Source organism: Melospiza georgiana, chromosome 19 (genome assembly GCF_028018845.1).
Source record: "Melospiza georgiana isolate bMelGeo1 chromosome 19, bMelGeo1.pri, whole genome shotgun sequence".
Lineage (NCBI taxonomy): Eukaryota > Metazoa > Chordata > Aves > Passeriformes > Passerellidae > Melospiza > Melospiza georgiana.
In genome coordinates, this window is record NC_080448.1 from 5,194,160 (window position 1) to 5,220,977 (window position 26,818).

Consider the following 26,818-nt stretch of genomic DNA (forward strand, 5'->3'; position numbering starts at 1 on the left):
TGCCATTTTGGACAACTGCACTGCGAGCAAAGAGGGGGAGTCATCCCTCAAGCACCACTTTATCAGAAATAGATATATATTTATATATCAGAAGATTTAAATTTAGAGTTCTTTGAAAGACAACAGAAATGCCCCCCATCAAATGTGCTTAGACTTCACTCTAGAAGTATATTGCATGACTTGGATTTTTCAGATGCAGTGCAATGGATACTATTTTGTAAAGTAGTGATTTCAATGCAGACTCTCTTCAGATGGCATTGAGTTACACTGTGGGCTATTGGCCAATTTCTGACATCATTTGTATGCATGAAATGGAAAACCACAATGGGGATAAAAAGCAAAAGAATGGGAAGACTTGGCGTTGGAAGGAACAATGATTAGGTTGTCTTCACACCAGTATCTACTTTTACTATATTAAATCTGCCTAGCCTGTAAGACTCCAAGGCTAGGCAGTGTACACTTATGAAGAGCAGATAATCCCAACACTATTCCAGTTCTGCACTCAAAGGGTGACACTTTGCTATGCCATGGTTGAGGTCACTCTGAAGGATGCTCTTATGTCTCTTGAGATGTGCTAGGATGAAGTATTGATTTCACATCCCCATAATTAGTCATTAAAGCACATTAGAAAATAGTCTCAAGAATCCTCATGTCAGAACATACATAAAATGTTATCTCAATAATATACAGTATTACAAAATTAAGGGATGTGCTGTTTTGCACTTCACTGTTGAACATATAACTGTCGTTGAGAGATATGTGGCAGCTTGCCCATGTTTCTTTGTATTACTCAATTAATCTAATGACATGTACACACAGGTTGAAATGATAAATTTAAGGTTTTAGTTATTTTATATTGCCATTTATAGTAACAATTTCTTAATTACCATTCATGCCAACATAAAGAAAAAACAATTTCTGTTCTCTCCTAGCTGAGGTGAATGTGTAAACTGGATACATGGAGGTGAGGCAAAAGAACTGGGAGAAAATTTAAAACATACATGGAGGCTGAGCCATGGGCCTCATAAATATTGTTTTGCTTTGTCCACATAAATAAACCTTTCAATACAATTTTGACACATACTGGTCATTCCTACAAAGGAAGTGATTGATACACTTCCAGTCACAGAATCACAGAATGGCTGATTACATAATGTACAGTGTATAAAAATTACTGAAACTTTAAACTGAAATAAAAATTCAAGCAGCGCTCTAGAAAGCATCACCAGAAAGGTTTATTTCCTGTTTAACAAAGTCATTGAATTATAGAGTCTGCACATTGTACCCTCAGAAAAACACATCAAGCAGTTTCAAAACTTCCTCAGAACCAAACACACACATATGGGTTTGGGATGAAGTTGTTCTTTGGGTATTCTTCAAAATAACATGATAGGAAATGCTGTATCCTAACAGAGCTAAGTAACTGCATGTTTAATGACCAAAAATTACTTAAAAGAGAGTCATGGAGGGATCAACACTTTGGCAACCAATCATTTAATGAGATAAACACATTATATCATTACCTGGAGTATTAAATTGATAGTAGTTAGGATCATCTTTTTCCTGTTTCAATGTTACTGTTGACAATTTGGAAGAAATTCCTGTAGAAGCAACAAAGGAATCAAATATGGAAACAATAATAAGCAGATTCTTAAAACAAAAACAACCACCAAAAAAACCAAACACAAACAAAACAAAACAAAAAAACCACCAAACCACCAAAAAAACAAAATAAAAAAATGCACTCACCATGATCCTCGTTGGTCTCTATTAAAAAAAAAAAAAAAAAAGAAAAAAGAAAAAGGAAAAAAATACAAAACATTACACATTTGCTGAGCTAAAACAATGTTAACAAAGTGACCTGCTGGTTTCTTATGTTTCAGTTTGGTCAACCCCAGAAAAAATCTAGGATTAAATACCTCCCTACAAACCAGGCTCCCCTGAAGATGTTGTCTCAGATCTGAAGAATATTTTTTAAATTTGCTCCTTCCTCTTTGCATGCTACCACAAGAAAAAATATATTTAATCACTCTTTGTGCTAAAAGTCCTGGGAAAGCTCCTGAGAATTACTTAAAATGCCTAAAAGGCAGCACTGGAAATAGTCTGGGAGTGACTTAGTAAAAAGTTCATGTTAATGCTTTGAGTATGTCAAGGAAAACATGAAAAATGGAGGGTGCCTAAACCACAAATTTCAAGTTGTGAAGCACAAATAACAAGAGCAAAAAGTTGAACCACATAGGCAAACTTAATTGTAATAAGAAATTGAGCAGTGCAGCTCAACCCAGCAAAAGGCAAAGGCACCAGTTTATCTCTCAGCACACCTGCTGCCTCACTGGCTGTAATGGGATTGTCCATGCTTTTATCTCACAGCACACAGCTCAGCATTACTCTGCACAGATCACAATGCCCTGGGGAATCATCTGCTACCTGCAGAGCAACTCAGGAATCATCTGGCAACGTTTAAATAACAAATAATGCCTCTTGTTATTTATGAACTTTTAATTTCTATTTTAGCTAGAAAATGGACATTTTTTTATTTTCAATATTTTAGGAATATTAACAAATAAATTCTTCTCTAAATTACATATAAAGATAAATTCAGTCTACAGTGTATTACAAATTTTTGTAATCTGTAATTTCCCTCTTGAAATGGAAGCATTTGGCTAGGGTTTAATAGGTTTAATTAATAGGGTTTAATTTGATAAAAACTCCAACTGAAAAACAGACAGTTTCAAGGAAAGAAATGTTTTTCTGTGTCACCAAGGATGTCTATTTCCTACTTTTCTTTTTTGGAGCTCTTTTTTCTGTTTTTGCCTAAGTTCAGTCTTCTAACATAATCTGGGTTTTTTTTCTTTTTGTTTGTTTTTTTTGGGGGGGGGTTGGGTTTTTTCCTGCAAATTAAGGCAAAATTTTGAACATACCAGGATCCTTGCTTGGTTCTGTTTTCACAGTAACAGGAGGACAACTATAAAATTAAACAAATCAAACAGAATGACATTATTAGAAACAAATCTTAGATTTCTGGGAAGTTCTTAAAGCTTTACAGCTTGTTAAGCAAAATCAATCTCTCAGAACTTTTTTCTTACAAGAACATAAAATTAAAAACCCCTGCATATTGGCTTATCTGATTTTTTACAACTGAATTGCCAGCAATCTCCTATTCCTACTTTTTTTTTGAGGTACATCCAATATTCAGATCATGTTTAACATTTACTGAGAGGTAAACACAGAAGTACAGAAAACTGATCCCTGTTTTCACATTCACAAATTTTTGATATATTACAGATATAATATCTTCATTTACTAATTTTAAAAAAATCACTTTTTTCAAATTGAGGAGGGGGAAGGAAGCAACATTACATCTGTTCTCCCTCACTGCTGTACCACAAAACATGGCAAACAAACTATGAATTAAGACTAACAGACTGTGAATTAAGAACACCCATTGGGCTAATTAAGCTAAAGAGAAACTTTGCCATTTGTTTAACTTGTAACAGTTTCCTCACAAATAATGATCAAAAGAGAAGACTGAGCTTCATGCTTTTTAAAATGCCAAGTAAGCAAAAGTTATTCAAAGGTCAGATGTGCAGAAAAAGCACATTAAGACAAAGATAACAATATGAAAATAGTTGATTTTTTAAAAAATCTACATTATTTAAAATTCACCTTTCAAGTGGGGGTATAACTGAATGTGAAGGAGTTGTCTCATCAGCTTCTGAAAGTTAAAAGACAATATTTTAATTTCCTGTACTCCATTTACTTTAAACACAAATTGAAAATATAACGTTGATTTCACAAAGCAAAAGCCTGTTCATATTTTACAAGCATATGTGCATATTTTCCTTATTCACAGATAATGAAAGATCCCATTAAACTGTACTGAGACACAAACAGCGTTAGAATGTCACTTAGCACACTGAAAACCTGCCTTGTATTTTTGATAGTACTATATTATTAACAGAATTTCTGTAATATTCCATCTCTAGTCCTCAACCTGAGCATAGGCAACACATCTCTAACTTTACTAATCAAGCATCAACTTCTGGCTCTTTTACTTAAGAAATTAAACTTTTCCTTTTGGACTACATTCCTACAGAGATTGCTTCATCATTTTCATAAAACAAATCCCCACATTTCTGCATTTAGCAAGTAAAGCAACATGACACCATAAAAGGAAGAGGAGAGGGGGTTTCTTCTAAGCTAGAAGTGAATCTCTCTAGAGTTTCACAATACTCACTCTAGCTCAGAATTTTTCATATATAGAGGCTTTCATAGGAACTACAACACCTAGCCACTTCAAAATATTAAGTTACTTTTTAAAATTAAATATAAATGCCAAAATCAGCTGGATAGTGGAACCCAAGCACTAGAATGTCTTGGCATCTTCTGTAAACTGAAAGCAATCCTTCCTATATTCACTTCTCCTTCTCTTAGGATTCTATTCAATTCACATTAAATTGAAATTGAGTATAAGGATGAAAAATGAAACAGAATGAACTTGATCAAGACAAAGAATGAAATAGAATGATTTTCATCTCTAATGAGTTGCTCCTGGCAAACACATAAAGGAAAGGGTTATATATAGGAAAGGATTACTTATAAGTAAGGCAACTCACAGTCTAGAAATTTCTGCACAGTTAGCCACTTTATTTATATGAACAAATGCTCTACATATATTGCTACCTAAACTCAAATTCTAATATTTTTCTGTTTAGTGTGAATAAGCATTAACTTACCTATCTGTTTCTTTGGTTCTACGAAAGGCCTGGGTGGAAATATGGGAAGAAAAACTCAGTTTTAGCAAAGACATTGTTAATTACTTGGTAGTGTACATTACAGAGAGAATTCCTATTTAAGAGAAACAGTCTGCAGTGTATTTAATTAAAAATTAAAATTAATTTTACTGAAGTACAAAACCAAATTAAGACAGACTAGCACAAGAAAGAGAGCAAATAACCTGTTGATACTAAATGAGATCTCTGATTTGTTTTTCAAAATCCATTTCAGGGTGGAAGCATCATAATTTGATGGATGTTTAAATGTGACTCCTTCAGGCAGGCCCTGCACTATCACAACAGACTGGTTCCTCTGAATCTCTTCATATGGCACAGGTACTGCAGCTGACTTTCCTAAAGCTTTACCTGGAAAAAAAAGAGGAGTCGTTTTGGTGTTGAGACTGCTGAAGTTAGCAAAAGTATGAAAAACTTTGTAACTCTGGACAGAACTGGAGCAAAAGCAAAGTGTGGATGCAACTCTTCTCAGAAAACCTAATACTGCTGGCACTAATGTGCACTGTGAAAGAATCTCAAATCACATCCCACAAAACACATCAAGAAGAACTACATGTGTATTTTTCAGAAACAGCTACTAAAAGTTTCTAAGAACAGCAGTGTAGTTGGAAGGCTAAGTTCATGCAGTTTTTTCCTCCCAAATGGAATAAAAATTTTAAAATCTAGAAGAATTTAAAGCACCCACCATAGGAAAAGCAGAAAAACTCCTCCACAGACTTTCTAAGAGCCTCCAGCTCCTCAGCATCCAGTGCCTGTCTGTTTACAGGTGGTGCAGTCTTTGTTTTCTGCAGTTCTGGAGGCCTGCCCTCCTCTGTAACACCTGGCAGTCATTTAGAAAAATAAGACAAGCACAAAATAGTAAGTTATTAGAAGTGCCTAGTCCCACCACTTTAAACTAGAGATTCTCAAGCAGGAAACCTGCCAGGAAATTGCAAGAGTTTACTTTTATTAGAAGCAAATGCACACATCTATGTATATAAGCAATGAGCAAATTTAAATTTACACCAGAATTATTATAGCCTCACTACAATCTTTGCAAATATCACCCCCTGAAGAACATGAATGACAAATTAAAAGACACATCCAAGGAGGCTTTCTTTGGCATGAAGAGGTTGAAAACACAATTAATCTCACGGGAGGATAATACAGTCAAAATAAAATGCTAAACTGCCAAGAAAAAAAAAAGGACCAACAGAGTCACCAAGGAAAAGATAAAATGCCAGTGTGAAGGGTCCCATAGCTCTCTAGTGCTGTGCATGTCATCTTATGCAGCAGTTCTGTTATGTCCTGGTTTATTTATTCTGTATGTTTTTCAAAGAACATTTTACAGAAGGGATCTGACTTCTGCCATGACAGCTCATCTCCTTCAAAGGACATTTTAAGTACATACACCTCCTACTGCTGAATAAGAGGAGCTACAAACAAGACATCATCACTCAAACAAAGAAGATTTCAGCCCTACATCTTGTTCTAATCTCTGAGCAAAAGTCACTGCAAAAGAAGTGAGGAAGTAAGAACACTTCCAGTATTAAAAAGATTAAAAAGCAAACAGAAGCGATGGCTTTGGGTGGCAGCCTTCCTTTCTCATAATTCAATTCTTGCTAAGATTTACTGAGAGTTATCCAGCAAAAGCAGAGGCAAACAACAGAGATATGCTTGCCTACCTTGAAGGAAAGGCAAGGGAGATCTGTGTTCCTTTGTGCAAGAGCATGATCAGTGCTGAAGCTGTGTCATGACTTCACCACGAGCCAGCACAGCAGTAAGCCTGAAACACTGCGATGTGCATCACCAGGACTGCTGGCATCAGAACTCTACACTGACACAAGAAAACAAACATCACTTTGAACAACTGATTACAAATGGGCTGTGAAATGAGCTGAAGCAGCAATGCTTTTACTAAAACCACATTTATCATCTTAAAAACTCGTATCTTCATTTCAAAGAGAATCTCATCCTTCCTGTGCAGCTCACACATCTGCTTCATGCCCTGCAAACCCACCTCCACGTGACATTTAATTTGCCAGCTCTTCAGGCCTGAAACTTTTGCATTCTCTGCAGTATGACAGGGCCATCAGAACATGAAAAATAATGCAAAACTGGGATATTGTTATATACCTGTAACACAGGTGCTTAATCAATGACAGCATTTAGGATTTGCCTGTGGACTTGGGATAAGACATCAGCTTCCATTTACAACTACATCTAATGTACCTTTTTGAGTGGGTGTTTTTCCTATGTAAGAAACTGATTCTCTGAAAATGCCTTTACTGCCAGCAGCTTCAGAAAGTGTACCCACACTTTCTAAAAATAATAAACAAACCAAAATTAAGATGACAACACTGCCCTCTTCATATGAAAATGAAAAGCAGACAGAAAGGTGGAGAAACTTTCTTAACTAGAAGACAAATCCTTATGGGTTTTTTGAATTACATGATTTTTATGCATTTTCTTAAGATCACATTATGCATCTGCCTCCTTAATCCCTCCCACAATCGTTGGCTGATTTTAATCAAGACTCACAGACAAGATTAAGTTTCAAATGCAGCAAGATTTGTAACAGCCCTGCAGAACTGATCAAACCTAGCAGGCATTCACTCCCCCTGGCACTATCAATGGACACACAAACCCTTGGAGGTTACACGGCTTCACAGGCTCTTCCAAAGCCCCTGCCACAACTACTGGAACCCTGAGCAGGATTCAGGCTACATCTGGGAGGGGATGTCAAGGACATATACAACAAGATCTGGTGCAGAAGAGGGATGAAGGGGCTGATTTATGGCTCACAAAGGGGAGGAATGGTTATATGGTAAAAGAATAGCATTCTGCACAGTTGTGAACACCCTGTGGAATTAGTTGTGCTACTCTTCTAAATTCAGCAGGACTACAACTATACAACTCCCAACAACCCTCATTTTGCAATGAGAGTCAATAAATGCTTAAGTGTCTCTTATTTTCTCTGACTGTCTAGATGTTTTGGGGTTCTTTAGAATATCCTTCCCTCCAGGTCTGACAGTCCAGCATTACACTCAGCTGGAAAAGGAATCTCCCAGCTGTCCCCATTCTAAGCTACAAATCCAGCACTGTCCTCATCTCACCAAAGAATAAGAAACAAAGAAATCAAGCTTTAGCAGAAAAACAATCTACTTAACTGAAACTTCCTCAAAAAAAACCTGGAGATGCTCAATAGAGAACTGCTGGCACAATTTGGTATCTGAAGCTGATAGAGCTCAGGACTCCACTAGCTAAAGAGCTGTCAGTCTCATAGCAGTTAAAATATCAGAAGGTTTTTAATCTGGTGTCTTTCAATCCCTCAGGGAGAGAAAAACAAGAAGTAATTTTAAGACTATGAATGTGACCCCTGCACAGGAACTCTGAGAGGCACCTTAAGAGCAACAACAATCTTGTGACACCACTCCTATACAAGTATTTCATTATTTGTACTTAAGGAAAATTACTGCAATGAAAGAAGGAAAGTAAATGTGTGCACAGCTAAAAGCATTTTGCTTTGGTTATAATATCATTCACTCAATTTATCTGTGAGCTTTTTAAGGCCATCCATCTTTACAGCTCATGAAATTGGAAAATTTCCTCAATTTAAGAAAAGTAATTTTGTAATTATCAAAGGATCACTTGAACCACACAAAAAGTAAATCACCTAAGGCAGAATTTAGGAGGCACGAAATTTCAGAAATAGTGACTATCTACACTAAGTTTCTGTTTGTTTTTGACTCTTGAGGAAACAAGATGTGTGATTTCCAAGGAAATGGGACTGAACTTTCCCCAGAGGATTTTAAACCAGCTGTTAACTTCACACCCCTTAGCTGACTAGGCAGAGACAGAACATTAAAGGTTTGTGGCAATCAAGCCAAGCAACCTAGCTGTACAAGTTACTCAGAAGGATTCAAGGAGACAGAAGCCCAGCTGCAGATCTTCAAGCAGGTCCACAGTAGCCTAGTTAATGGGAAAAATCATTTTACTTGTCTGCAGATGATGGAAACAGATACATACCAAAAAACCATACTGAGGAGCCAAAGCTGACCAATCTTTCCCATAAGTTTGTGGAGAACTGCATTCCAGTCATTCTTGGTTGTGTTCTTACATAAAGAACACCCAGATTCTGAGCATTCCTGAACCTACAAGAAGCTCTCCCAACCTGTGGCTGGGTGGACATGGAAGTACAGGTAAGAAGAGCAGAAGACCCTGGCCCAAAGTCTCTAGCAGGACTTGAAGTCAAAGTCAAGCCCATAGCAGATGCACTGTTAAGATCAGTGTGGAAACCCAAGGCCATCAGAAGAAAAATGAAGGCTGCAAAAATAAAGGACCCATCCAAGATGAACCATCTACAGGTGCAAGATGGCCCCATCTCAGTCAATTGAGCCCAAAGCCCTGGCACCACCAAAGAAACAAGCAGCATGACTGGGAGAGCTGCCAGAAGTTGAGAACTAGCAGGATTAAGCTTCTCTGCAATATCAATGGTGTAGAAGACAGTACCAGTGGAAATGCTAGCAGAGGCAACTGGGATTCTTGGAGAAGAATTGTCTCCTTGGCAAATGGGATGGAGGAACATATGGTGCTGGGTAAACATCTTTCAAAGTCCAGGACAGGTGACCAAAAAGGTGTTTCTGAATCCGGAAACTCTTCTGAAAGTTTCCCTTTTGACAGAAAGTTCTCTTATTTCCCTGGGGAAAAGAAGGCTTCCTCTGGGTTTTGGGGTTTCTTTGGATGTCTTATAAACTATCTCCAGCTCACAATCAAATGAGAATGAATTCCACAGAGCCCAAGAGAAACTGCCACGATGGCAAAGATGAACACTGAAGAGAACAGCATTCTTCAGATCCCCAGGAGTAAGTCCCCTGTTCAGGACAGCTGATAACCCACAACTCCAGAGCAATCCAGAGATGACAATCCAGAGGCACTTTATCTTGCCAAGGCCATGCAAGAGGAGCTGAGGACCACACAATACACTTTAGCAGGGGACAGCAACTAAAAAAAAAGGGGTAGCACTGTTAGAGCAAGATGCATATGATGTTGATTGCTTACAGTGCAGGAACATCTACACTTGTCCATAAGCTCAATATGAGCAGGTGCTCAAAGAACATGCTATTTCTATATACAATACAAACTTACACAGGCCTAGAATGTCTGACATTGCTGGTTACCCAAGGCACCTGTTCTGGATACAAGAACATGCAGCTCTACACTGATTTGAACAGTCTGTTTCACCATGACATAGGGCTCACAACCATCTTCATTAAGCAGAGTTCAAAAGAATACATTATCTGACTCAGTCTTAAATAATTAATGCCTGTTGACTGGTTTTTCGACACTTACTACACAACCGTACTAAAATTTTTGAAAATGTTGTTATTATTCATTCCTAACATATTTTCTTAAGGTAATAAAGTAAATGGGCTCTGGTCAGGGCTCATCCTTGCCCTGCAGCAAGGCATTAGGGAAGCCATGTGGGTCAGGGTCATCATGAATGAAAGCCACAAGAAACCAAACTCCAGTGCTGCTTTCACTGAACCACTATTATTTTTATCAGTTCTATACCACTAAAAAGTGTACACACTACTTCCTTCAGAAACCTCATAAATACATTTCATCAGTTTAGCCCACTAAATTACACTCATTAATTTAAAAAAAACAGTGGATTTGAAGTCTCAGCCCTGCAAATTCTGAAAATGCTTCATACACTACTCAAATTACACAAAGGAACTTTGAAAAATGTGGAAATAAAGACTGAAGATATGTGCTGGCTTACAGAGAGTCAGACATAACCAGAGGTGCTTAGTAACTAGACTTCTGTTTCCATATTTAAAGAAATATGAAGGCACCCACAAGTGGAGAGATAATTCTCACTATTGTCAGCACGATGTGTTCCAGGGACTGACATCACAGATGAATTTTTAAAGGTTTAATTCTAACAGCAAGGTAAGAATCTCTTAGAAGCCTTTATCAGTCCTAACGTAACAAGTCCTGAAGTAACAAGGACTCAAGTCTCACTTGTTGAATATACAAAGAATTGTGTCCTTCCTGGATTCTTATAAAACACCTATTAAAATCTCAACTACCACAGCCTACTCCTTGCTTTCATACTCAGCTGAAGAAACAATGCAACAAGGAACTGTTGCCTCCACAGCTTTACATTTTAGAGCAAATGATATACTACAAACTTCATCAAGACCTCAAAGCTGCCAAAGGCGGTGATGGAATCAGCATCACCAGGAATATGTAATGCTATTATTCCTAAAAATTGTTGTTCTGAAGTAATGTTTTCTGGAATTATCAACATCGTTCTCAGGGACAAAAGAAAACTATTTCCAGTATCAAGAGTCCGCTGAAAGCATGGGAGATGTGCACTTAGTGAAACCATGAAAGCAACAACTGACAATATTGGCTTTGTTCACACAGATCTACACCACAATGTTCTGCAAGAATCATAATGGAAACACTGTTTTCAAAGTTAATATTCTGTAGTCCTATCAGCCTGACAGCACAAAAACACAGCCCAAGAACAAGTATCTTGTAACTGGAATAAAGCAAAAGCTGAGGATTATCAAAACTGATGTAGGATTTAAACACAGGCATGCATCTACAGAAACATCTCATACAGCCAAATACAAGCATGGATGAGAAGCCGGTGCTTCCCACATTACAAAATCTGAAACAGAGATCTAGCCAGGAGATCAAACAGCAAATCCCCATAATTTCTGATCCTCTACTAATAAGTGTGTCTACTACACAAAGTCCTTGGTATATCAGGGCCCATGATACCACAGTACTGGCAATAACACATAATACCTAGGATGTCAAAAACAAAACAAAAAAAAAGCAATCAGGTGAAAAACTGAATCCCTCCCCAGTACTCAGCAGTTTTCACAAACAAGAGTATGCAAAGATTGTACTGGTAAAAAATGAAAAAATAAGGAAAAAGAAAAAGAAATTGATTCATCTTCTACTCGATTCTGCAATCAAGTTACAATTCTACATTTTTATATCAGCTATCTCTTACAACCCAACATTGTGTTGACTTTCCTTGGAGTAAATATTGAAGCCCTAAAGCAGATAGCCTTCCAGAAGTAATGGGTTAAAACATGGAATGTGAGGCATGTAAAGCAGGGCCTAGCACTAGAACACACGGAGAAAGCACAGCACTAGGAAAACAGAGCAATAAATTAGATAAGAGGTAAAGCATCATAACAGGGGAAGAGATAAGTATAGGAGAAACTAATGGGCTAAGCAGGTTTAGAGCCAGCAATGTCAAAACGACCCTAAGGGTTTTGCCAAGCCACGGGATCTAAGCCAAATACACCGGGAATTGACCAGATTAGGAAAGGAGTTCAAAAGTTTAAAGAGGAAGACTCACCGGAAAGACCCCGTCTATGATGAAGGCAACAGGAACGACCACCTGAAAATCCCCCAAAAGAGATGTCTCCACCTATGCTCCGCCCACACTCCGCCTACACCACGCCCCATATGAATATGCATGATTATGTATCTGATCTGATGTAATCCTATACCCAAAAATGTATATAAGGCTTGCTTTTGCTATGTGAACTCAGAAATCCATTTTGTGATTTCTCCGACGCGTCGCTAATAAAAATACCTCCTGCTTAATTGACTTAAGCTGAGTCTGATTAGGCAGTCACTCTGCCTGTTTGGGGCAAAATTCGGCATCAATATGTGCACAGAAAGTCACTGTCCATGCCAGTAGAACAAAAAGAAAAAAACAGAGCCCAATTGTCTTAGGCTGCAAGATGTGCCTGTGGGGGTGTTCTATCCCCATCTATCAGAGCTGGGGCAGCTCTCTGCTGTCCTTAGGGCAGTTGTTTCTTTATCTCTCCCACAGCCAACCCTCCCTCCAGCAGATCTCTGCTGTCCATGGCCACTGAGTGTCCCTGCAGGGCTGATCCAATCCCAGCATCCCATGGGGAGATGCTCTGCCCAGGGGAGGAGCCAAGCATTCCTGCCTGGATCCAATCTGAGCCTGGCACAGCACAGCAGCCTTTGCCCCCTGCACTGCCAGAGGAGCAGCTTTCTGCTGCCCTGCATGGCCAGAGGGAGCCCAGACCCATCTGCAGCAGCCCTGGAGCTGCAGAGGAAAACTCCCCCCTTGTGCAGGATCCCTGCTGCAGCAGAGCCACACCTGGCACTGCAGGAGGGCTGAGCCCCCCTGGGATGGGGCTGGGACACCCCCCTGACACACAGGGGACAGGGCATGGGCTGACTCTGGCTGTGGTTTTTTTGGTTTGTACTGTTGCATTTGTATTTTAATTTTCCTAATAAAGAACTGTTATTCCTATCCCCATATCTTTGCCTGAGAGCCCTTTAATTTCAAAATTAGAATAATTCAGTGGGAGGGGGGTTACATTTTCCATTTCAAGGGAGGGCTCTTGCCTTCCTTAACAGACACCTGTCATTTTCAAACTAAGACACCTACCACAAACAACTCATCTTGAGACAGAGCTTTCAAGACAATTTCTTGTAGCAGTAAAAGCATTTTTGGGAGTAAGTCTTTCTGTTACACACTAAATGCAGTTGCTTTCCAAGCAGTATTTAACTTGACAACAACAACTTGACAGTTTTTTAAACTCCTAATCAGACTGATTCTTCTATCATACCCTACCTTTGACCTCCATCTTCTCTCTTGCTCTAGGCAAATAATTTTGTTATTTATTAGGCAGTATGCACCACCAACACTTTCCCAAATGACTGCATCGATGCTCCTCTAAATCATCACTGAACCTTTGAAACCTATCCCAGTAAAAATACTGTCCTCTATGAATGAATCAATGAATCAAGTCCTTTGAACACAAAAGTTGCACAGTTTTACTGTAAAAATGAAATTAAACAAATAACACACCCTAGATGTACTTAAAGCAGTAGAAAAGTAATGCAGATGTAATTTCAAGTCATAATGTTACAGATGAGTACTTCTGTCTACTAAATAAAAGGGATATAAAATAGCTACATGAAAAAATACCATCTTCTCAAAACTGTGCATCTGCTTTAGTAAGGCATGAAGTGATCTCAAGAACCAGGACCACTTGAGTTGACAGAAGTACTTCTCTACCTGCTCACTGCCTTCCTCCACTCTTCCTGAGTGGAAAAAAAGTTTGGAGGAGAGGATACAAAGCAAAATTAACACACACACTAGGAAATGTAGATGCATTACAAGGGCTGACTGTCTAATACTTCTTATTGTACTGGTTTTCATATTATCTAGGAAAACATGAACACTTCCAGCCACTGTAGAAATAACACCATAAACAAGACCACTGTTACTGCTTATTTTACAGCTTGATTTGCATTAGCCAACATAATTATAGCATGCAGCCATGATAGACAGAATTTTGCCCCCAAAATCATTAATATTATGCAATATACATTATGCAGATTGTGATATACAAAAAGAAAACATTGAAACTTACAATATTCCATAAAATCCATCTTAAAATCTTCCCTAGAGTTGACAAAGGCTTTTCCTCTTTCAGTTCCAACAACAAAAACATTTCTTGCAAATACACCAATACAGGCAATTTCTGCCTTGGATTTGGAAAGTTCTTTACACTATAGAAAGAAAAAGAAAGCTTTTATTATCATAGTTAAGATACAGTTAATAAAAATGTATGTGATTTCATGTAAAACAATTATTGCACTGCTGCCAGCATCCACCCTTCAGAAGATACTGTGAGCAACATAACATCAGCTAGTAGCAAAGCACAATTTACATATCTGGAATGCTTTTCATCAGAAATCTTAACAGTATTGTAGATTCATCAGCAAATTAAGACCTTGTATAGACTCAGAGATTGCATTGTTTTTAATTGAAATTATTTATGACATTAATCCATGTTCAATTACCACTTCCACATTAATCATACTGAGTGTCTTACTCCATCTTCAACAAAGCACAGAAGTTTTGTATAGTCACAGCACACTTCTCACACACCATCTTCTGCTCAGAAAGGTGGGGCTGCAAGGAGGATGGCTCCCTGTGGTCTGCCCTGTCCTGTCTGCTGGGCCCAGCCCCAGGTGAATGGCCCCTGAATGGAAGGATTGCACCATCCCTGCAAACACCTACATATGTTCCGCCAGGAGAAATTTCTGGCAAGAATTAAGGCAGGAAGCCTCTGGAGAGAACAAGGATCCCAAAAAACCGGGTGAGATGACCAAGTAGTGATCACAGAAAGTCAGACTCACATAGGAACTAAATGAGAGTTTGCTACAGCCCATAAAAACACCAACAGTTGAGCATAGAAGAAGAAAGTAACACAAAGACTTAAGAAGTAATGGGATAAAAGACTTGGAATATATTGTCTCATAATCATTCCTCTCAAAGCTTCATTGCTAATAAGAAAACTCTTGCTTATCATTTAAAAACCCCAATTTCAAATAAACAAATCTTGGACACTGCCTCAATTTCAAGGAAATGGGATGGGCATTTCCACTCACAGCCCTAGCCAACCATAAACCCCACCACACAATTTAATAACTTCTAAAAAACAGATGATATACCAAAAAAAGAAGTATTTCCTGAACAAGTTTTGTTGAGTTTCTACAGCAGCTGAAGACTAGGCATTAGCCTCAAAACCATTTATTCACTCTACACTACATATGACAAAGACCAGAACATACTCCTGCCTTTCAACCACACTGTACCAAAGCAATCAACAAATACTTCCCGTTTATTTGACAAAATAATTTTTAAAACAACCACACCACACCAAGAAACAAGATTACTGATAGCATGATTTATTACAACCAAAGATACAATTACAGCTGGTTGGACAACACACATTATGAATACAACAATCCATCTTCCCTGCTGCCCAGTGGGAAGCAATATACTGATGTAATCCTGCAAATACCAAGACACATTTATGATGCCAAAATTTAACTTCTCTACTAACCATTGACTCCAGTCCTGACATGAGGAACGTAACCACCATTCTGCTTTCCAAGGATTCCTCATCATGGATGGATGTTGGTCCAAGAATTTCAGCCATTTTCCTCCTGTAAAGTGAAAGGAAAAAACCTTTACAGATACATACAACAGTGAAAAAAAAATAAACCCCCTCTTATGCAAGCAAAGAAAAAAATAAATTCAAAATCCCGTAGAACACAGCCCACTGCACACAAGCAATTAAATAAATAGGTAAATTAACAGGAGAAAGTGCATGCTCTTCTTTCATGCTTCCTGCTATTTCATCCAAAGCTGGAGCTAAACAGAAGATAAAATGTTGTACCATGATCAGGCCACAAACTATCTGTGCCCAGAAAAATGCATTTTAATTGATTAGCTGAATTTACATTGATTTTTCTTTCTTAGCATGTCTAAATAAACACAGCAACAAACACTGGCATTAACAAACAAATGGCAAAGTGTAATTATGACACAGGTATAAGAACAACCTTCCCTTATAACTATGATAGCCTAGCTCAAAACAAACAATCACCATCCTGCCCCAAAATCACAACCTCAAAGACTACAGTATCAATAACCAAATTGTGACATTCTTATTTGTATATTTTTCAGTTGCAGAATTAACTCAAAGCTGAGTAGTCTCAAGTAAGGTACTAAAATTAATAACTAAATTTCAGCACCCCTTCTTTCTCTAAGTCATTCAGGAGATTTTCAACTTATTTAAAACATAAGTAATAATCAAGACTTGTTTATGCTTCTGTTGGCAGAATTGTTTATACAAGACTGATATAAGAGAATGAAGTTTCAGCAGCTTCTAAGAGCACATTTTTCTAAAATATTTTATAAGCATTTGTATCCCACAATAAACTTGGATTCTTTGACCATCACGCTGAGTCCCCATCTCTCTCTCTTCATCGCCAATAGTGGCTTTTCTTTTTCCTGGAACTGTTCAAACCTGCTGTGGACTGAAAACCCAGAAGAACACTGGGAGCTCACACCTGTGGCCCAAAAGGGCATTTTCCAGCACAGGAGGAACTGATAAGAGATTGAGCGAGCCAAGCTACCCCTCATGACAAGGACTTTCTGAATTTGCCATCGCTTCAGACCATTGTGAGGTTTTACTGTTTAATACTATTAATTTTTTATGCTTGTGAATACTTTGCTTGTTAAATAAACAATTTTTTCCACTTTTCCCCAAGGAAATCTCTACCTGAACCAGGGAGGGTTCTGTTTTCTGGAGGGACCTTTTTGCTGCTTCCTCCCAAATTTGCCCTAAACCAGGACAAATACATTTTTTGGCGCCCAACGTGGGGCTTGAGTGGAACAACCTTGTATTGCTAGCATTTTGGTTGTACTTATTCTGTATTGGAATAAAGCAGTCACTAGCCATATTGCTTGAATTGATAATGTCTCTCTGGGTGGAGGCCTTCATGTATCTCTGGTCCCCAGATTTTTTTGAGTTTTTAATACCTTTCTGGCCCCTAGGTTTATTTTCTTATCTGGAGATTGTCCCTAACATAGTTTCTACAGTAGAGAGGCACAGATTAGAATAGCTATTTTGCTTGGCATGGTGATAATTATTTATAGGGAGTTTGGAAAGGTACTAAAGCTTGTTCCAGATCAGTATATATACGTATATATATCTAAATTTAAAACATACCTACGATAATATTTTCCCCCAAATTATTACCCTTTATGCATGCATTTTCTACACTTTATGCATGCATTTTCCTGTCCTTTTGGTGTCTTTTTGGTGGTCCTTGGTGGTTGGAGACCCCAAAGTCATACTGACCACTCAGGGAACTGGTAGAAGTTGGCACAGCCAAGCTGGCTGTGTTCCAGTTCTTACAGAATGGGCATTGTGCAGTTCCAGCACATCCAACAGCACTGATTCAGCACAAGAAACCAGCAGCATTTTGGTAGAGGAGGATGAGGCAGGGGGGAATTCATCACACAGCTGAGACCTTCCCAAAACCAAGGATAACTAATTCCATTTTTTCCTAGGTAATTTTATGGTAGTGAGCACCATGACTTTTTACTCAGCCTACATGACCTCTGATACTAATAGCAATACTAATAGCAATACTAAGAGCAATTAAAAGAGTAAAACACAATTCCAGCAGCTGCTATTTGAAGTGTCCTAGTGCAGCACCTAGGCATTCATAAATTACATGGGAATCATGTAAACAAAATGAAATATTAATCACAGCACACCTCACCATCTGATAATTCCTGTCTTTACCAGTGTAATTTTATTTACTTAGTCAACATGATGATCAGCTTCACTAAGAATTACTTTAGTTCTGTGTATCCATCAACACACAGAATATTTGTGAAGTGAATTAATTTAACCTAAACTCTACTGGCACATTTTTCAGAGAGAGAAATTGCTGTCTTCATCAGTGCAAACTGTTACTTCGTATTTCTATACTACAATGGTCACGTACAGCAACCAAAAGACTCAGATTTAAAGACAAACAAAACTTTTTAAGTTTTTCTCACAAAGAGCAAATCCAACACTAAGCATCCATTCACATTCCATCACCTTGGAGAAAAAAAAAAAATCATCTGATCAGTTTACAGCAGGTGTCCAAAGTGGGCACCTTTGCATGGTGGCTTCATGCACCCTGTGTTCTCATTGGAGTACTGCTGCTCACCACAGCACACATCAGGCACTGACTGGGAAACCAATCATCCCACCACTCTTCAGCAGTAATCAGCCTCCTCCACTTGGTCCCTTTGTTATATTTGCCCAATTATCCCATCATCAAAAAAGCCAAACAATATTAGAGGTAGTGGCAATTTTGATTGAATAGCTTAAAATATATAAAATCAGATACACTTGAAATATTGACAATATAGTTTGGTTAAAATAAGGGATAATTTGGTTCCAATAATAGCGCACAAGGAAAAAAAAATAACCACATGGGGTATGGAGTGCAGGATCCTTGGACCCCTGCCACCTCACAGACAAGCTTGTTATCTTAAATGCAATTTAAGTTAAACAAGCAGAAAAAAAATATGAGATATATTTACAAAAGGAGTCTAAAAGTTGTTCCACATTGTGAGATACTGACTGAAAGATTTGTACACAAACAACTCAGCTACATGATTAGCTTATGGGGGCACCTGCACTCATTAAATAGTCACCATGGAGATGTTTCTCTCAACCGTTTCACATACCAAACCTTGGGTAAAAGAAGACTGCAAAAAAAAAAAAAAAAAAAAACAACTGGCGACTCAATACATTTTGTGATTGAAAACATTGTTGTGAAGCCAAGAGAGGCTAATAAGGTATTAATCTACTTCAACTCACCCTTGGGTTACACATGCACACCAAGCTAGTATAATGTAAGCCAAAACTAACATAATATTATATTTAAGCATCAAAGCAATAAATCTCTTATAGCTAGCATTTTCCTGGGACCCAACCAGATTTTCCTTTCTTTCTGTTAATTTTTAATAACTGTTATCTCTTGCTTCTTCCTGCCTTCAACATCTGCAGGAAAGGGGGTAGGGGGTGGAACCCCTCCTCTCCCTTTCTTTCTTGGCATTACACTTTTTAACTGTTTTATTATTTCCAAATATTAATTACTGAATTTCACATCCCAAACCTTGGGTAAAAGAAGACTGCAAAAAAAAAAAATGGCGACTCAAGGTGGAGAAAACAGAAATACATACAGGTTAGCAAGTGTGCAAAAAGTACAGAATGAAACTTGTAACCGGAGTGCAACCTGTTATGTAGAAACAACTTGAAATAGAACACAAAATAATATAATTGCTATGTAAAGACCATAAAGACAAGAAAACCCAGTAAAGCAAAACTCAGGTATTGTTGAAACAGGTACTGTTGGGTTCTGTTCTAAAGCAGAACCCAAATCAGCCAGGACGAGGCTCCTGGCGTTGGCCAGGACAAAGTGACCTGGGAGAAAGTCAAACCTCCATTGCACTTGTGCAGAGGAAATCAAGCAACACCGAGGAAGAAGATCCTACTTCATCAAGAAGACCCTTGCCCAGGACCCCCAGAGGGCATGGCACCACAGAAGACTATAATATGAAGGAGGCAGAATGGGCAGGGAATGGGGGGGCAGGGAGGTGTGGGCATAGGAGATCAATGTGTATTTAAACCTGAAACCTGTCTCCACAGGTACACATGTATGGAGGAAATATGCCCCACGTGTCCCACCTGGTAATAACACACCTGCTTTACAATTCTAAGCATAAAGTCCTTATTCACCAACTCACCACTAAGATGATTAGAGGGATGGAACAACTCACCTATGAGGAAAGGCTGAAAGAATATATTTTTGCATAAATATTAATAGCAAAATAAAGGGTAAGACCAATCTTTGCTCTCTACTAGATGCAGAAGAGAACTTAGTAACTGCAGATAAAGAAAAGGCGGAAGTGCTCAACGCCTTCTTTGCCTCAGTTTTTAGTGGGAAGATGGCTCATCCTCAGGACAACTGTCCTGGGTTGGTAGATGGTGTCAAGGAGCAGAATGATCCCCTGTTATGCAGGAGGAGGCCGTCAGAGAACCGCTGAGCCACGTGGATGTTCATAAATCTATGGGCCCAGATGGGATCCACCCTAGGGTGATGAGGGAGCTGGCAGACAAGTTTGCAAAGCTGCTCTCCATCCTTTACCGACAGTCCTGGCTCACTGGTAAGGTTCCAGATGACTGGAAGCTGGCCAATGTGACACCCATTTACAAACAGGATGGGAAGGAAGAAATGAAGTAGCATTTGTACCAGACTAAAATTATTTAGAAGACACCAGTGAAAGGCCTCCCTCCAGATGACCACAAGAAGGACAGGAAGCCAACGACCACCTGGAAAGATGAAATTGCTGATCCCAGCTTATTGATATTTGTTGATTCAGACTAACACAAGCACACTGGAAAATGCTTTGTAGACTTATAAACAGTATATATACTTTGTCAAAATTGTAAGTGGCGCACACCATTAGTGGAGCAGTGACTCCCAGCTACCCAGCACCACTTGTTAGCTTTCTTTAAAATAAAAGATATAAAAATAAAATTCAATTTGGCTATCAAAATTTTATATCACCCCGACAGCACCCAAATTGGGGAGACACATGTGCAACACAAACAAACCATCTAATAACCATGAGTTCATACTATGCAAATGACTTCCGGCGTGCATATCACGTCGTTATGTTAGTAACACTAAGCAATACTTACTGTATAAAAACACCACAGCTGTTTACAAGGGTGGGTGGGTTAGCCGGAGAAATCCCCCTCACCACCAGCAGGCCGGGCCAGCTTCCACCACTGCCATGTCCAGCCCTCGCTCCGCTCCGCCCCTTCCCCTCCGCGTCCGACGGCCGCCGCCACGCGCCGCGCTCGGGCATGCGCGCGCCGCCCCGCCAGCCAATGGGAGGCGGCGGCGCGGCGGCAGCGCCCCCTCCTGCCCGCGCCGGAGCGAGCGCACCCCCCGAGCGAGCCGCGGCCGCGACCGCCGAGCCGCCCTCAGCCCCTCACAGCGCCGCAGCCTCCGGCACCGCGCGTCACGCTCCGTCCCTCGCCCCATCCCGCCGTTCCCAGGCCCGCCTCCACTCACCTGCGCCGGGCGCAGGCAGCCCGGTTCCTCTGGCTGGAGACGCCGCACGGCTACGGGAGCAGCGCCGGGGCAGCGGAGGTTTTTCCGCGGGCTCTCGGCGCTACCGAGCGGCCCCGCTCCTCCTGCCGAGCCCAGCGCCGAGCCGGGCGGGGGATGATTGGCTCGCGCAGCCGCGGCGGCGCAGGCGCTCGCGGGGGCCGCCGGGAAGCGCAGGCTGCGGGCCGGAGCTCCCGCCGGGCAGCGCGCCAGGAGCACGGGCCGGACAGCCCCACCGCGCCCTCCCTGCGGCCGCTGCCCTGAGGGTACCGGCGCCTCCGCACACCCCCCTGTTCGCTCAGAGCGCCACGCTGGACGCACAGAGCTGCTCTCCAGAGCCAACGATGGGAGCAACAGCCTCCACCAGCAGGGAGCCTTACTCAGGGTTAATCATGACCTTCATAGTAAAACAGTCGTTTATTTTGTTTTCAAAGACGTTAAGCATAGTGAATGCTTATCTATGAGATTTTTTTTTTCCTGGCTCAAAAGAGTCAAATGGTTTGTCTGACATCACTGTTCCTTTTCTTTGAATTTAGGTTCAACATAGTAAACATGGATGGAAATTTTTCCATTCAAAGGAAAATGCTACGCTTCATAATTTGATCCCCGTTGAAAATACTGCAGCAAAACCCAAGAGATTTTAAATCAAACTACCACATTCATAAATAGCATTATTTACAGCGGTAGACTCCCAAAACTGCTGATGTATTTTCAAAATGTTCACAGTGTGTTTTAGAGTTGGTCAAGAGTAACTACCAAACACTGCATCTTAAAGTAAATCTCATTTGTAAAGAAATTGAAGCATTTAGCTTCCTCCTAGTTGTAATAGATAGCAAGAAATCCATCTAGGGAATCAATGTCAGAAGCTGGAAAAGGTCCCTGCAGGATATGCTTCGACCATTCTTGTACCATCACTGAAGGCTGTGGACTTGTGCAAATCAAATACCCAGCTGCAAACACTGACCAGAGTACCCTAAACAGCTGATTTGAGTGATTAAAGAGATCATGGCTTTTGTGGTTCCTTGTCACTGTTCAGCTGGACATAACTGTCTTCATCATTTATATTGTGGGAGACAAAAGCATTCTGCAGCAGACTAGAAACACAAATCCCAAATCACAACCACCAAAACACTTGAAAACCCTAAAAAGGTTAGAAATCATCACCACCTGAACTGAAACCAGCAGATTTCACCCTGCAGTACTTGGATGGTTCCTTTTTGCAGACTGTGCAGGGGAAGGCATAGCTGCTGGTGAAGAACTTAAGCACAAGGGACACCAAATCTTTCTAAGCAGCCACAACTATTTACTATATCAATTTGTCAGTTCCCTTGCTGTTTACATGACGTTTTCAGCAGAAGGCATCCATAACTTCATGCTCCACCATATCTTCATACTGGCATCTTCCAGTTGCACCTTACTGCACACACAGCTGATACTGAGCCTTTCGTACAGACTTAGATGTCATACGTACACCCTGCTCAAAAGTTACTCAAGCAAATCCACCAGAGGAGTTTACTTGCCCACAAAATGGAAGCCCACTGCCAGGACATCATTCACAGGTTATGTCCACACTGTTGCTCTGCAGGCATGGATTGTTCTGAGGGTGGAGAAGATGCCTTTTGATTACAAATCACAATCATGATTCATTTTGAGATTTATATGTACCAGCTGCTTCCTGCTGGTAATATCATTATTGCTATGACATGGATCCTCAGAAGAGTGGAAATTTGGTATTTCTCCAGGTCAGGATGCTTCCCACTCTTGTGTATCCCTCTGTGTGAATCAACACATACAAGTAACCAAGGATAACCATCAAACCACAGCTGAAATGCAAACGGTGGGTTTATTTCATTACCTTGCTAATAACACCTTGTGGAACACACATGGGGACACAGGCTCTGTTTGGCTTAGCTCATTCTAGTAGACATTGGAGACATGCTAACTGCCTGCCTCTCAAAAACAAAAGGGTTTGTGTGTTTTTGACAGAGGATAAGCAACATTAAGCATGATAAATGGAGTTTTCTCGCACCAACATTTCTCACATTCCCAGCTGCAAAATCACTTTGATCAAAACTATTCTCTCCTCCTCACAAAACTTTTCAGTTTTTACCCTTTCCTCCCAACACACTCTCTATAACCTCCTCCAGCCACATAAACTATGAAGCAGAATAAAGTTAACTGAAGTCATAGAGTTAAGTCACACTTTGTATGGAATAGTGTTTATCCAGCATGATTGCAAGATGACTAACTGAAAAAATTTTTAATATTTAGAAGTTTAAAGACTTCTAAATCTATCAGAAATGTTTTCTGTATGCTGAATCAATGTTCAGACTAGAAGTAACTTATATGTTTTTAGCAGATGGAGTAATTAACAAGTGTAATATATTACCATAATAATTGCTGCATCAGTTCAGAGCCTGGAAATTATGAAATTACTTCTAGAAAAGATGTTCAGCGTAATACACAGCCTCCATGGAGTTTTGCTTTCAGATTCTTGAACCAAGTATAATATATATAAAACACCTGACTAATTAATCTTAGTATTCTTTCTAGATTTAAAATTCAAGAACGAACCTCCTGGAAGAAAATGTTTTGATCGAAATTCCTTGGTTTAAAGTATTTAGAATCAATTTGCTTTTCTACTTCTGCTAGTTAGCCAGCTGGGCTTCAACAACACATTGAGAGAGGTTTTCATGTAACTGGCTTGTGTACTGTAGCTCTTCTTAAAAAAGAGGAAAACACTTAAAAATACCTTTTGTGCCAGAGGGTTATAGTGACAGTAAATACGCATTTTTCCAAAGTTCACAAATAAAACCCCTCAATTTAACACGCTATCCAAAACTGCAGGCATTAGTGATATGTCATGGGGACCCCTAGGGGCATCTTCTTCAAGCTAAAAAAGAAGCTGCCACTTTGAAAATCTGGCAGATTTGTCTGGTGAGATGCTTCAAAGAGCATACTGGTTAATAGGGATATTAAAATCATTCATGGCTGCTGAGTAATTCTTCATGTCTCTGAACATTGCTGCTGTGATAAATGGATATGATTCGTGCTAACTAGATTGTAACTATATCAATATAAAATAAAGGAAAAGTATATGTGATTAGTATTACAAAGCAGATGGGCCCCTTTGCAGATGTGACGTGAAAAACAGGACACAGGATGTAGTATTGAGATAAGCAAGATCCCGAAATAGAATTGGTCTTGGAATGAACAAAGTTGGGATGATTCCAGGTATATGCTTGATTATATTTAACATACTTGATTGTATTCATTTATATAAAGAATTGCTGCTCAATTAAAATTGCTGCTAAATTCAATTTTGTTGTTTATTAAATTAGACATATAGAACTTCATAACACTGCCATTGCAGGCTTGTACAGACACTGTTGCAGCAGTTTGTGATTTCCTCCAGCCACACCAGCCAGGGACCTAGCATCTCTAAAATCAAAGCCAAAAGGGTTGTACACAAGCTGGCAGAGCAGGAGAGGTCCCAGCCACCAGCAGGCTTAGAGGGCCCTGCAGAGGATTCCAGGCAGCAGACAGAGGGACAGGAACAACTGGAATGCCTGAAAATCACATTTAATAATGGAAAATAAAAGGTGCACTAACAATGTGCAACAAAACATAACCTGTATACTGTATAGAGCTGTTCCAGAAGACCTTGAAATGAGGCAAACACAACCTTCCATAGACATTATCTGAGGACAGGGAACCAATGAACAGAGACAATCAGAAACAATATCTTATATGGAACACAAGATTACCCAATCGGAGGGCAGGGTTCAGAACATAACTTTATATGCAATGGCTTAATCTACCTAACTGTTCCCATCATTCCTCTCTTCTCACCCTAACTTAACTAGATGTTTCCTGTCTTAGCTTCTTGCCTCCCAGGGCCTAATATTCTTTCCTTCTGTGGCTCACCTACAGCCCATCCTTTCCAGGATGGAGTGCCACATCTCTCCCTTTTAGTTTTTCTTTAAAAAAATTTTAAAAGATCTGAAGGTCTTCTATAGTAGCTTTTGGCAAACAACTTAAATTTAACGAGACTAGCATTAATAACTCTTTTAATAAAAACAAATCTTGGTATAATTATTGTCAAGTAAATCAAATTTTAACAGGTAACCTAACATAATGCAATCACTACTATAACCTACAGTAACAATTCTAATTTAATCAACAAGAACAGTTGCCTTAGTCAACCTTTACCTTTTAAACTGTTTTACCTGAAAATGTGTCATATTTGTAAAAGTATTGATGAAAATCAACAACAGGGAAACTGGTATTAATGATGAGAAGTATTTTTATAGCTACTGCCAATTGTAAACTGCTGATATTTTTGAGTTAAGAATGAAATGTGGTAATTATTCAATGGGTTAAAATAATAATTTGGTTTTGGAAAGTGATTAAGGTTAAAATCTTAGGGAGTATATACAACTAATTAACATTGATATCCAACATTAAATTAAAAGATAAATAAAATCATTAAGTTGAATTAAGAAGACAGACAAGAACTACACCACTACAACAGAAATACTGAATAAAATAAACGTTTGGAGGGAAATGAAAACCACAATTTTCATATAAGAAATTGTATAAAAATGTGTTTAAGTAATTGCTTTACAAATGCTGAAAACAATTGATTAAATAATTGCAAGGTTTGATAACACTATAGGATAAACTTAACTACTTTAAAGTATATTAAGTAAATCTATGGACTCTAACTGTAAAAAGAGAAATAAGAACTAGAACTACTTTGCTAGCTTGTTACTAAAGTTATACTAAGTGATAACTAAGATAAAACAGAAGGTATAACTGTTGCACTTTGTGTAATCAAAATAATATAAAAATTGATAAGTGCAATGTATAAAATGAACTATTTACATTTCTTAAATTGAAAACTGGACAAAACAACTATTCAATTTGCTGAAATATACTCAATTATCTATATTTAAATCAAAATTTAAACACTATAAAAAAATACTATCAAATTTATACAGCTCAATTAAATCACTCAAAGCTTAAAATATGAAGACACTTCCTCTACCTGACACTTGTAATAAAACTTTTTGGTTGTTAAGCTAATCTAAAAATCTGATTATTTTATTGAGACAATAATTGTATTCTTCAACATAGAGCGGTGTTGATGTTGCTGATGCCACGATGTTATTGGCTGAAGTTGGTAAATTATAAAGACTGAAAAGATATAGTTGCCGCTAGGTATTGCCTAGTAATATCTGAAGAGCTTCAGGTGGTGGATTTTTGAAGCTGATAGACAGAATGTTGATATTGTCTTGCTAATTTTCTTTTTCACATGATGGTGTCAGTGCTTGGATCTCAGCCTTGGCTTTGTTGCTGCCCACGTTGGTGACGCCATTTTGTAGGATGGTGTTCTTGTTAAGATGGCAGTTTAGGAGGATGTAAGAGAATGGCAATTTCTGGAAGAGGAGGAGGGAGGAAGAGGTGGAGTGGCAGGA

General features: G+C 39.1%; 1 protein-coding gene across 10 annotated transcripts in view; it reads right to left on the reverse strand.

Annotated features, from left to right (window-relative positions):
* Positions 1-21,462, reverse strand: part of GTF2I (general transcription factor IIi) — a 70,165-nt gene extending 48,703 nt beyond the window's left edge. For 9 of the 10 annotated variants that reach the window (XM_058037428.1, XM_058037433.1, XM_058037432.1 and 6 more), the window contains exons 1-10: positions 21,303-21,462; positions 15,707-15,809; positions 14,225-14,363; positions 5,476-5,610; positions 4,958-5,141; positions 4,737-4,765; positions 3,667-3,715; positions 2,922-2,965; positions 1,750-1,767; positions 1,524-1,601 (exon numbers count right to left, since the gene is read on the reverse strand). In XM_058037428.1, coding sequence (XP_057893411.1) covers positions 1,524-1,601; positions 1,750-1,767; positions 2,922-2,965; positions 3,667-3,715; positions 4,737-4,765; positions 4,958-5,141; positions 5,476-5,610; positions 14,225-14,363; positions 15,707-15,802 — 772 coding nt within the window. In that variant the 5' untranslated portion in view covers positions 15,803-15,809; positions 21,303-21,462. Of the gene's footprint in view, positions 1-1,523; positions 1,602-1,749; positions 1,768-2,921; positions 2,966-3,666; positions 3,716-4,736; positions 4,766-4,957; positions 5,142-5,475; positions 5,611-14,224; positions 14,364-15,706; positions 15,810-20,923; positions 21,021-21,302 lie in introns of those variants that run through there. The other variant, XM_058037435.1, reaches the window with a different exon arrangement.
* Between the last annotated feature and the right edge of the window lie 5,356 nt (positions 21,463-26,818).